The 13,049-nt window shown below is 39.2% G+C and overlaps 1 protein-coding gene across 1 annotated transcript; it reads right to left on the bottom strand.

Moving 5' to 3' along the window:
- Positions 1-576: 576 nt before the first annotated feature.
- Positions 577-8,812, bottom strand: FGA (fibrinogen alpha chain). The gene is made up of 6 exons (XM_059699525.1): positions 8,657-8,812; positions 6,599-6,724; positions 5,937-6,120; positions 3,810-3,955; positions 2,247-3,221; positions 577-1,511 (listed from the first exon to the last, which is right to left on the bottom strand). Exons 1-6 carry the CDS (start codon positions 8,711-8,713, stop codon positions 774-776), a joined length of 2,226 nt encoding a protein of 741 aa, XP_059555508.1. The 5' UTR covers positions 8,714-8,812; the 3' UTR covers positions 577-773.
- Positions 8,813-13,049: the final 4,237 nt, after the last annotated feature.

Genomic DNA, 13,049 nt, shown 5'->3' with positions numbered 1-13,049 from the left:
CAGTGCACGAATTTCGTGCACCGGGCCCCTAGTACTTTATAATCAGTAGAAAAATAAAGTGAGATGAATGCTGTGGAAATTGTCAATTGTATATGCCGTCTGCTTTTGGAAGACCTGTAAATATTTTTTAAAAATTTAAATGCATTTTCCCAGGTATTTTTATTTAAAGAAATTGATTAGACTCTGGGGGAAATAAGTGTGTATTGTGGTCTTCATTGAAACCTTAATGAAGAGATTTCTATTTCTATTTGGAAAGAATGGCTCTCCTGCCTGCATGGATTTGCTTACTAACAGAAAAGATAAAAGAACTTAGTCAATTCCTCTACACAAGCCAGCCATTGTTAAACTGAGTGCTTTGCAAGTTAAAAATATTAGTTTAAAGTCATTCAAATGGCCTGGATGAAATAACTTCTTTACTGTGCAACAGCCCTATGACTTTGGTGTGGGAAGAGAAGCTCTACAAATAACACTGCTGCGGAGAGGAAGAGGAGCTTTTGAGTCCCTTTCTGATGCACTGAGATCAGATGTCCCTTGGTGTATCCTTATAGAAATTTTAAAACTCACAGAGCTAGTTGAAAGATTTACAAAAAATCACATAACTTTATTTTTTGAAGCACTAATATGACTCAGTTACATTTAGCTACAGTACAGAGAATAATAAAATAGCACCGGGGAATTTTTTAGGTAGTAAGGAATCTTGACTCCTTCATCTTCCTTATTTTTCCTCCACTTCACTAAACAAAACGGAGTGCTCTCATTTCTACTCTTTCTGCTTATTGGGTCACCAGGGGCCTGATTTTCATGCGGACAGCCCGGAGGGAATAATCTGCTCCTCTGAAGGGGACCCAGACCACTCCATTCTCAATCTCATAAGGACTGTTGTTCCTGGGGTCATAGAAGCCCCCAGGGTAATAGATGCCATTGAGATTGGCTGCCTGGCAGTTGTTGTACCACCAGCCTCCTCCATAGACTTCTGCACAGTTCTCTTCCCACTGGTCTGCATCCCTGTCAAAGGTGCTGAACTGCATGCCATTGTGAGAAGTGTACTCTGTGCCTTCCTCCACAGAACCTTCAATCAGAGCATTGCCCGCCGTGCCCTTGTAGGAAGAGACCTGCAGGGCATAGCCTTCTGCCTCGGAGCCTACCCTCAAGTGATATTCTGCATAAACCAAGTTCCCGGCCCAGTCCTCTAATTCAACCCGAAGCACAGAGCCCCTCAGGGTTAGCAAGTGGAGGTATTCATTGCCTAGCCAGAATTCTCCTTCCCCCTTGTCATTCACGCTGCCGAAACCTCTCCTGTAGTCTTGCCACGTCCGGTTAAAATTCAGTGATCCATCCATTCTTTGCTGGATCAAAAGCCATCCTCCCAAACTGGTCTCTTGATCGCAATAAACTGAAAAAATCTTACTGGATCCCGGTAGCTTGATATTGAAAAGGCCACTTTGGGCACCTGAAGGATGTGTTTGGAGGACATCATCACAGTCTAAAAAAAAAATTAAGCTGGTTGGAAGAAGTTACTCTCATTTAACTTTACAAAGATAGGAATGGCCCAATTTAAATGAAGGTAGATACTGGCTTCCTTTCCCTTCTCTCTTCCTTCCTTCCTCCCTCCCTCCCTCCCTCCCTCCCTCCCTCCCTCCCTCCCTCCTTCCCTTCCTCCTCCCTTTTTTCCTTCCTTCCTTCCTTCCTTCCTTCCTTCCTTCCTTCCTTCCTTCCTTCCTTCCCTCCATAGAGAAAACATGCATTTACACTGGAATGAATCATAAGCAAACAAGAGGCACTTATACCTACAAATTGCAAAGGGGATTTCCTCAATGAATTTGGAATTTTACTTGAATGTACTGATTAAGAGCAAGTAACCAGCAAAGATATCTAAGCAACATTTAGCACTACTATAACTTGATCCCAACTTCAACTGAGAGATATTCCAAATAATACTGTCAGTAAATTGGGTAACAATTCCAACAACGCATATTTTGAATGGTAAAATAATTTGGTTAGACAAACTCAAAATCGAGTTTCAGAGGGATTCATTGAACATGAATTTATTGAATGGCGACCTTCTGCACTGTTAGGCTTTTGGGATACAGAGATGAGCATGATAGACCAAGTCCCTGCCCCCATGGAATTTACAGTCGAGCATGAAAAACAAACCAAAAAGCTGTAATTTTAATAGAGCATGAAAGAGGGCTAGGAAAGTAGCGCAAGGTGCTGTGGGAGCACATCGCAAGAATAACTTAGTCTAGAGAAGTGCGGATACCTCTGGCAGTGCGAGCTCTACCTCGGCCTTTCTTGGTGGTATGAGTTTCGCTGACGTGGTGAGAACTGGTTTCCTCTAAATTCCCGAAAGGGTCAGATGTTGAGCCCATAGAGTGAAACTCTTTCAACCCAGGTGACGAGTCCAACAAAGCAGCCTCGTCAGTGAACATACGACGGAATTCGTCTAGGCTACCCTTGGACGAAGTATGGAACGAGTCTAAATCAGTGGCGTCCCCACAGTCCGAGCCATCCTCAGAGGTGACCACTTCTTTCGTCACTTCTTTACGGCCGCCGGCACCTATAACAGTCTTAGTAATCGTTTTAGAGCATGAGCTGCGACTGGAGGTTCGGCCACCAGAGGTAACCTTCTCTTTACCGATCAGAAGCTCTTTCCCTCCTTCAGAAGTGACCAGTTTACCTGTGTGGTGGTACTCTTTCTTTGTCCCTGGACTTAGACTTTCTGAAGATTCTGAAAATGTGCCCCAGTCTGGGTTGTCAGGCCTGACGCTCCCATGCCCTGTGCTATCTGGCCTTTCACGGTTCCGAGTACCAGCACCACCAGGTCCAGAGCTCCCAGGTTTCAGATTCCCACCACTGCCAGGTACAGGCTTCCTGGGGGTTTCGGGTGCTGATCCCGCTCCATGAGCAGCAGAGTCTCCGCGGTGAGTCCCAGGTGTCCCAGGCCTCTCTATCTCCATTGCCATCTGCTGCATTTCCAGGATAGCCTTTAACTCTGGAAAGGATGCCTGGAGCTTATCCCTGTCCACTCTGGGAACGAAATCTGAAGATGGTCTCATCTTTAACAGTGGTATGTTTTGTGTGTATTTAGGCGGAAGTAGGTCTTTGGCAATGAGATGTTCAACTTGCTTCTGCTGGTCCTCATAGTCCTGTAGATCTATCCTCCGTGAGACAGCCCTGCTGCATGACCCTTGGCAAGATCGGATCTTAATATCAATGTCCACCTAGAGAAAGGAGGAGAAAGATAAGGAAATAAAGGTAGATCTAAATAAATAAAAGATGTCTATTGAGTTCTTAGTAGTTTATTTCTTGGAAATGGTTTTCATTTCTTTGACTTGGAGACCTACCAACCCATATTTTATTCTCCATTTATGTAGTAACCTCAGTGGAAGAGATGCTGGGTGTTGTTAGGCTAGCCAAGAGAAGCAATAGGAACTATTTGGGTTTATCTTAGAACAGATCAAGAGCAAGTTGCCATTTCCTGTGAAAGGAAACACTGACGAAGTGATCTTCAGGGAGGCGGCGGACTTGGAAGCTTGGCAATATCAGGAATTTGAATAAGATCAGCAGGGACTGAATATATGATTTTGAAATTTACTATCGGTGTGCCTGGAGAAATTTTACTTAATATCACTGAGCTTTATTTTTTTTCCACCTGTAGAGTGGGGGAATAATTCTTACTTTATAGTTAGATAATGGATATAGAACACATTGCTCTATGTACAGTAGGCATTCAGTGAATGACTACTGCCTCCCATTTTCCTACTGTTCAAAATATGGAAATCTGGTGACAGAGCCACACACTGTCTTACCTCCAGTCGCTTCATCTCTACCAGCTGAGCCTTGACATTTTCCTGCAGATGTTTGATCTGCTGTACCTGTTCTATGACTTTGCGATTCAGGATATCAAGTCTGCTTCTCAGATCTTCTGACACTCGATAATATGAATTATCATAGTCTGAAATAGAAAATATGGATATTGAAGCAGCTACTGAGTGATTTGCTTGAAATAGCCAGTAAAAGAAGGAAATTTACTTAGAAATATTCCCCATGTTACTTTGATAATAGGTTGTTCTCTTGGTATTTAATTTGTGAGTTGCAAATCTATTAGGCGTTTGATTTTTGGACAATGTTATGTCCTGTAGTCATCCATGGTTGTCAGTTAAGGTGCCCTACCAGCAATTAGAATTCCAAATATTTGCAGAAGAAAATCTCTTTGAATTTTAAAGATAATTAGGAGATAAAATAATTAGTTTGATGACATTCTAATTATTTTATCATATCCTTACTCACAGGGCTTGAACATGTTCCTGAATTTTCTTTATTTCCCCACACAACTTTCTATTTTTATTTCTTATTGTATGTATTGTTATCAATTGTTCATTTTTTAGAGAAGTTTTAGGTTTCCAAGAAAATTGAGAAGGTATAGAGATTTCCCGTCTACCCACTGCCCCCAAACATTCATAGTGTCTCTCATTATCAACATCACTCATCATAATGGTCTTTTTTTTTTTTAATCAAGTATGAACCTACATTGATACATCATAATCACCCAAAGGCCATAGTTTGCCTTAGGGTTCACTCTTGGTGTTGTACATTCTATAGATTTGGACTAATGTATAAATTGAATGTATATAGGTTTTTGAGGATTCTATTGATATATCCTCTCAACCATGCCCAGTCTTCTAATTAGCCTATCACAGGCATTCTTCACTCGGTCTGTTTTTTTTAAAAAAAATATGTTTTATTGATTTTTTACAGAGAGGAAGGGAGAGGAATAGAGAATTAGAAACATCAATGAGAGAGAAAGATCGATCAGCTGCTTCCTGCATGCCCCCTACTGGGGATGTGCCCGCAACCAACGTACATGCCCTTGACTGGAATCGAACCCAGGACCCTTCAGTCTGCAGGCCGATGCCAAACCGGTCAGGGCTGTCTGTTGTTTTTTATCTCTAGCACTGCTTTTTAGTTCTTTCTTAGGATTTCCATTTCTCTGCTTACACTGCCCATGTTCTTGCATGAGCATGCTGTCTACTTTATTCATTAGAATCCTTAGCATATCCATCATATTTGATTTAAATTCCCAGTCTGATAATTCCAACACCCCAATCATGTCTGGTTTTGATGCTTGCTCTGCCTCTTTAATGTATGCTTTTTTCCTTGTAATTTTTTTTATTGAAAACCGGACATGATGTACTGGGAATTATGTTTCTGGATTTTATTACTAGGGTTTTCTTCCTATCTGTGGATTTGAAATTTTTCCTAAACTTTTTTTATGTTGTTTTAGTTCAACAGAATCACTCTCTTGCCAATTATGTTGCACCATTGACTTTCAATTAGTCCAGTGTCTAAGATATAAAGAGTCAAGCAAGGCTTTAGGCCGGGGCTCTCACTAAGCTTGCTGCCCAGGCCCAGAACAAACCCAATGCTTCCTGATCCTAATGTGGCTGAGCCCTTGTTATATAGAAAGCTAGAACATGGCTATATAATTTTAATTAAAAATAAACAACAATATTGCATAATCTGCTTTGTGGAGTCTATGGGTAGAACTCCCAACTCCATCACATGACAGCTTTGGGTATTTAAGCAAGTTCCTTGACCTCTCTGGTTCCTCGTCTGTAAGATAGAAACAAATATGTCCACTCAGCAGGTTGGGCCCAACTTATTTTCAGTATGTACCTTTGAAAAGAAAGCACTTAAATTCTAGTCTTCAATCCAAAATTCTGACTTACATTAAGAACTCTTCTTGACATTATAACAACAACACAATTGCAAGCTCCTCCTTAAAAATTCAGCTATATCTTAAGGGTATGTGTTTCTACACGAAATATTTTGGAATGAAATCTCAGTTGCTATAAGGAGACACCACGTTTAGAATTTTTGATGTTGTCGTTTTGCTGAGTGTTATAAAATCAAAGCACTAAATATGTAATACTTACGGCTAGAGTCGGCAAAATGCCTTCTGTACTGTTCTATCATATCCCTGATGACTGAACTAGAGTCCTTATTGTTCTTCTGATAATCAAAGAGTGCATTTGTGAGCTTGTTTATTCTGTTTGTAAAATCTTGATTGACTTCATCAATCAACCCTTGTACCCTGCAGCCGGAAGGGCATTTTTGGTGCTGAAAGTGAAAAGAAAAACATTACATTAAGGGCCTATCTCTTGGGTTCAATACAATTTTGAAGGTTCCCATGCAGCTTCTATTGCTCCCCTCCTCAACCTCGTCAGATCATCCTTTAATTTAAAAGTAGTTTTGGAGGACTAGACAAAGATCATAGAGAAATTCTGAAACGAGGGGCCCCTCAATCATAAATTAGGCCTCATGAAATCCCGAGGCCATAATATTCAGATTCCTAGTATCTATCTGAATAGACAACTAAAATCCAATCTCCTAATCCACTAAGGACCAGAGTATGGGAGGTACTTTAAATAGTGCCCTCAGGACTAGGTTCCTTTTCGTTTGTCTTTTTCCATTTGACATGTAAGAAACTGTTAGATTACTTCCATTGGAAAAGTTTTCTGTGACCTAATGGGTCAGCCTGTGTATGTTTCTAACAACACAAGGAAGGAGTCTCCCATTCCCCATGCCCACTGCTCACCCAGTCTTCATCAGCACAGAAGGGCCAGTCTTTCTCTCTGCAGGTAGATGCAGGTCTGGGGTCAGGTCTGGGGCCACGCACACCTCCTCCTTCAAGTATAAATTCACCTTTATCGGTCTCTGTAGTCTTTAAGGATTCATTTACAGACACAAAAGAAAGGAACAGTGAGAAGATAAGGAAAGACACTGGCATGCCTGTCAACCCCAAGAAGAGGAGGGGGCTTCCCAGAGGTTAGGAGTGCCAGAGTCAGGGCCTCTACGAGCTTCAGATTTCTGATCTTTCTAATGAGAATCCTAATACCCATTTTATGAAGTTGTGAGAATTAAAGGAGATAAGTTGTACAAATTTCTTAACTGTGTTTGATACTAAAGCATTTATTAAATGGTAGTCCTCTTCAAAGCTCTATTATGAAAGGGAAATTATTTGAAGCAACAAAATTGGTTAAAATTTACCTTTTCATTTTCACTAAGATCTGGAGATAGATAATTGGAAAATTCAACGGGTTCTTCCTCCTATAATTTCTGTTCCAGTAGGAAAAAGCCTGCACTGTCTTGGCTTAATGTCTGTCTCCCCTTTAAGTTTCTACTCTGACCTTATGGGTCCATAATTTGAGCAAATACATTCCAAGGATACAAATGTGGTCAGTTCAACTAAACTCAGACATGCTTTTTAGGTTGCTCACTCATGTAATAGTTTCTTTGTGTTTGAAATGAGGAAAAGTAGCGTGAAAGTAAAAATAATGGTCCATGACTGACAACATTTTTGAACACCTTATAATAGAAACACAGATTTAAAAATTTTTCTATTGTGATCTATGAGATGAAATAAGATATAAAAAGTATTCTTCCAATAAGACTTTATATCCCAACAAATCAATGCAGGTTTTAGATTTTAGCTATTTTTGCCACCAACTTACAAGGACTTTTCTATTTTAACCTCAGTTTATTTTTATAATTAGTTAACATTTGTCATCTCATTAAAAAATACCCTAATAATAGTAATACTAATTCAGGTAATCAAGAACAACTTATTTAAAGTAACAAGTACAATCTTTTTGTCTAAGAAATAAAATTATAAATTCAAATATACTTCAGAATAAAATGGCACAACAATGCAAGCAGGTAAAAGTTAAGTATTTATGCCAATAACAGGGAGAAATAACTGAAAGTTATACATTATCCAAAACATCATCACAGCAAATGATGTTAGTTTTATTTCCCATAAAAATGTTTACTTACTATTTTACTATAAGGGAGAAAATTAAGTTAGAAACCATTTTTAGTCTTTTTCTGCTCAGGTTTATGAGTGATGAAGGAAAATAAATAAATTGGAATAATCCACAGCCTATATTTATCATGTTTTTATAAGATTAAAGTGTTCCAAAAGCCTTGTTGAATAAAGTTTCTCTTCTTTTCTATAGGTTTCTGTAGTCAAACTTTAGAAGTTATTACAGTATTTAGTAATTACCTTAAAAGAATATAATTGCTTCCCAAAACCAAATTGCCTTATTAATTAATCTCTCCTGGCTTTGCTTTGTCATATATTTGCAAAAATAGCTTACTTGTTTCAGACTTATTTGTCTGAAAAGAAACACAAAAACTACCTTTCAGAAAAACCATATTAAACCACTGTTCTGCTTATTCTGGACAAATAGCAAAATAATAATAATAATAATAATAATAATAATAATAATAATAGTTAGGTTTTAAAAACTTATGTGAATGTTTTTTTATGTTAACTAGCATTAACTATCTCAAGGCTTTGTAGGAACTAAGCTGGCAAAGATATCTTTCCTTTAAAAAATATGTTGTAAGCTTGAGTTACAAATGCCAAAGCTTCCCCGGTGAATTTATACACGTTGATCCCCTAAGCCTCCCTCTTAGGGCCATGTTACCCTGTGCTCTTGAGATGTGTGGCCCATCTGGGAACTTGCCTTCCTGGCCTAGAGCTGGGGGAGCCAGCAGTGTGGGAGGACATGCATAACACTGACTCAGACCTTTGAGCTCTGTGAAATAACCGCCAGAGAGAAAGCAAGAAGAGAAAACAAAGGCACCATACCCAGACTGTGCCCGCCACGCTCAGGACCAGGCCGAAAATCCACATGGAACACATCATTTCTGAGGGGCGTGGGGGTTGGCTCTTGAGGAGCAGCACTCCAGCTGCAAGAAAAGAGGACTGCCTTCCTTCCCAGTTCCCATCTCATTTAAACCTGCAGGAGATTCGATTAATCATTATCTTCGTCCTGTTTGGATGGTCAACATGCATTCTACATTCCTTGCTTCTTCTCCAAGGTTGGTGTCCCAGCAGTTCTTGCTCAATTCCCTCATGCTTGTTTGCTTCCCAAAAGCTGTTGCAAAAGCAGCAGCAGAGAGGGGCAGATCCCACATTCCAGGAACAAGGTGGCTTTGGAAATCCAGAGGGGAACATAGGAGAACACACCGAACTTGAGTACTTGAAGGAATATGGAGGCATGCTAGCTGTAGCCCACTGTGAAACAGAGATTTGACAAACAATATTTCACTCTCTGTAGGAATTATGGTTGGATGATCTGACTTTTAAAAAATGACTAAAGGCCTCCTAAAAACTTACCTTGAACAGATAATTTTTCTCTATCCAAAATGGTTACGACAGCAGCCTCTGACTCCAATCATTCTAGGTTCATTGTCCCAGCTACAGCATTTCCCAGTTCTGAGCTTCTGGACACATTTGTTTCTTTACTAGAGGCCCGGTGCATGAATTCGTGCACGAGTGGGGTCCCTCGGCCTGGCCTGTGGGCACTGGACTGAAACAGGTGTGAGAATTGACCGGACTGAGAATTGATTTATTTTATTGGTCTTCATATCCCCCCCAAAAAAGTGTGGGTCCTCATTTGAGCAAAAAAGCATAGGTGGGTTTCACAGTTGTGAAGCTGACCCACTGCCTCAGGCTCCGTAGGCATGTGAATCTTGTACAAATGGATGAAAACCCAGGTTCAAGGCAGAGCTCTCCTCCACTGCTTGATATGTGGAAGGCTTTTTGTCTGATCCAGGTCAGCCTTCGGTGGTTTTCTTGGATTTCCAGAGGCCACTGCAGAGCTCAGTGTGAGACCAAGAGCCCCATCCAGGCGCAGCAGGGCAATGACGCCATGGGAAGCTGAGTCACACTTGTCTACAGTGGCTGAACCGCCAACCTGTCAGGCATGGGCACGAATTTCAGGCTTCACTTCCTCATGTTTTCCTCTGCCCACAGCAAGTGCCCTTCTTGGGAGGTGAACATGCATATGGAAGAAGTCCCCAGAGTGTAACCTGGGAGACTTTGGGTGATTTTGTTGGACATAACCTGATTGCAAGTAAGTTAACAGAAAACCTTCTAATTAAATCCCTCCACTCTGGTGCCATATCAGGGCATTTCCAAGGTACCACCTGAGGGCATCATCCTTGCTGTTTCATGGTTCTCTCCAGTATCAGCATATCTCACTTCCTCCAGAGTTCTGTTCAGATGGCATCTCCTCAGATAGGCCATCCTTGACCACTCTATCCGAAGAGCAGCCACTCTCAGCTGCTATTCCATTAGCCGGGTACTTTGTCACTGCTGGACAATAGCGATTTGGGAAATTATTTGTTTATTTCATGTCTCCCCCACACTAAGCTTAATGAAACCACAGCACAGTCTCTAGTCCAATGCTAGGCAAGCACGTACTAATAAATATGACAATATTTATTTTGCAGGGGTGTTGCAAGGCATTACATGTGGGATATACACATTAGGAGCCCCAGAAATGGTAGCTTTTATTGTTCCTGGAATGTTTCCCAATGCCCCAAAATAGAAAGTTCCCATGTTAGTGCTACAGGGCCGGAATTCTCGTACTGGGCACTTGGGCTGGGCATTCTCTTGGCTGGCACTGCCCTGAGCTCCAGATTGGTCTCTCCACCCCCTGAACAAGCCATGTTACCAGCTATGGAAAGGCAGGTTTTGTTTAGACAGAAAGCCATGCAGATGAACAGGCAACAAATAATACCAGGAGTACCATTTTTAAAAGCATGTGACAATAAGGATATTTTTTACAAGTGGAAAAATAATTTGAGCAATTTCCAGTTTCTGAAATCACAATCTCTGCATCTTTCTCAGAGGGGCCTATATCTTATTTTCTTTGTTCTAATGAAAAGGATGTTTGATTTATTCATCCTTTTGAAATTAATATAACGTTCCACACATTATAAATATTTAGATGCAGGGATTCCTGCATCTATTAGGCCATCACAGCTGGTAGGACTAGAATCATTTTCATTTGTATGGTGTATAATGTGTGTAAAAAGACTAGAAATTCTATAGCTGTCAATATGTTTCAGTTTTAACCTGTATCTACCTATGAAAACTTACACATGAAGAGTAAAATACGTGTGAGTCATCTAAATATCTGCCATTGTGTAAACATAACTTAAAAATACAGACAAATAAAAAACAAACAAAACCTCTCAGCTTTCTTTTGAATGGGGTATTCATCCTTTCCTGGGACATACATGCCAGGGCAGTAAAGGAACATCCTTTTCTTTACTGATGGATTTTACATGTATTGAATTCTGAGAGTTTACTTCCTTATCCATTCATTTAAATGTAACAACTATTTATTGTGTTCACTAATTGTCAGTCTTGCATGCTATGTTCTTGAGTTAGAAAGAAATAATGTACGGTCTTGTACCTTCAAGTTGCTTACAATTGGTGAACAAATCAAGTGCATATGCAACTAAGAAGTTAAAACACAGGAAATTTACCATTTTAGTAGATCAAAATGATGAATATCTACAATCTCATAAGTTTTAAACTAATCCAAAACAAGGAGAAAACTTCTGTGAGGTCTATTCAAAGTACTGTTAGAACCCAGAGCAGGGCGTGACATATCAGTTCTGCATTGTTTTCTGTTACATTTTGTGTAAAATGTTCCTTAAAATATCAGATTTAATTCTGGCCCCCAAAATTCAAGAGTCTCTTGAAAAGTACTTATTGTGTCTTCTAGCATAAAAATTGACATGAATATGTTCATTTATTATTGCCCTAATAACAAGAAGATAATGGTACTTTGATAGGAAATACTTTGTTAAGATGTATTAAATACACAATTGGAAAGTACTAAAATTAATTAAAGTTTGACATGCATGAATTATAAAAATTTAGGTGATTCTGGCACGCAAAATGCTCTCTCAGGGCCTTTGCCTCAGGTTTGTACAGCAGTCACTGACCGCTGAAGGACTAACTGGAACACATTGGCAACGCTACTGAGCTTTGTCTTATTTTCTCTACTGGTGTCCTCCTGCATTTCAAGGGTGTCGTAAAAGTTTGTTATTAACCAAGCTGCTTCCTGTGAAAGATGAATCAGCTCGTGTGATGATCTGTGCAAGAGCAACCTTTATTTTCAGACCTCATCACTACCCTGATTCCGGATGGTTGTCCTGGAAGTTATAGTGTAGAGAGAAGATGAGAGTTTCCTAAATACACAGAAATGATTCGGAACTGTACTAATGCATGAATTTTTCTTGATCTTCTTTGATTCTGTCACATGCATTTCTCTTTAAGTCTTTATTCAGGAAAGAAATCTACTGTATTCCTTATAATTGAGCTGTGCCCAGACTAATGGTCATTTAATTGAATAAGTTTTGAGTATTTCTGAAATTAAGTTCTAGATTTTCCAATAATATAATAATCATTCTCTTTTGCTGTCTTTGTGCATAATTTTCATGTTTAATCAAGCTTCCACTAATTAATCATGAGTGTATGTGTGAATGTGTGATGTATGTATGAAAGAGGGGGAGAGAGAGAGAGAGAGAGAGAGAGAGAGAGAGAGAGAGAGAGAGATGGGTGACAGGTCCCACCCACTCCTTTATTTATTTTTATTTTAACTGTATTATCATTTAAATAATTCAGTTTTCAAGATAAATTAATTTTACTTATACTGTGCTTTAAGTAATTTAAGAAACTTTTAAATTTATACTAAATTTAACTAGATTTATCAACATTTTTTGCATTGAACATTTATTAAAATATAAATGCTATTTTTGAAAAGTAAAATCATTATATAGTTGAATAACCAATTGACGTATTAATATCTACAATGTGGATTCATTCTAACACCGTATATCTTAAATGCATTAAATTTGGTACACTTCTCTGCTGGTTTCATGTGGTTCTTCTATTAAAGATTAGAGAACAAAGCCTATCAGTTGCTACTAAATTAATCGTGATGTATTGAGATCTGGGGAAATAGCATCTGTAAGGTACTTAGCCTTCCCATAGCAAGGAATTATATGAAAAGTATGGGGTAATTTAATTACTAATATCCATATCATTCTCTGTGATTCTTACTGGAACCTATTTTTAATGTACTGTTCTATAGTAAAACCAAGGCAACTTACAGAAGGCATTTGGGTAAAATTCTGCTTAGAAGAAATTCAATAAAAAGTTATGGAGAATAATAACA

This window comes from Myotis daubentonii, chromosome 5 (genome assembly GCF_963259705.1).
Source record: "Myotis daubentonii chromosome 5, mMyoDau2.1, whole genome shotgun sequence".
Taxonomy (NCBI): domain Eukaryota; kingdom Metazoa; phylum Chordata; class Mammalia; order Chiroptera; family Vespertilionidae; genus Myotis; species Myotis daubentonii.
The sequence above is the reverse complement of the archived record's forward strand: the minus strand, read 5'-3'. Positions and strand labels throughout refer to the sequence as shown.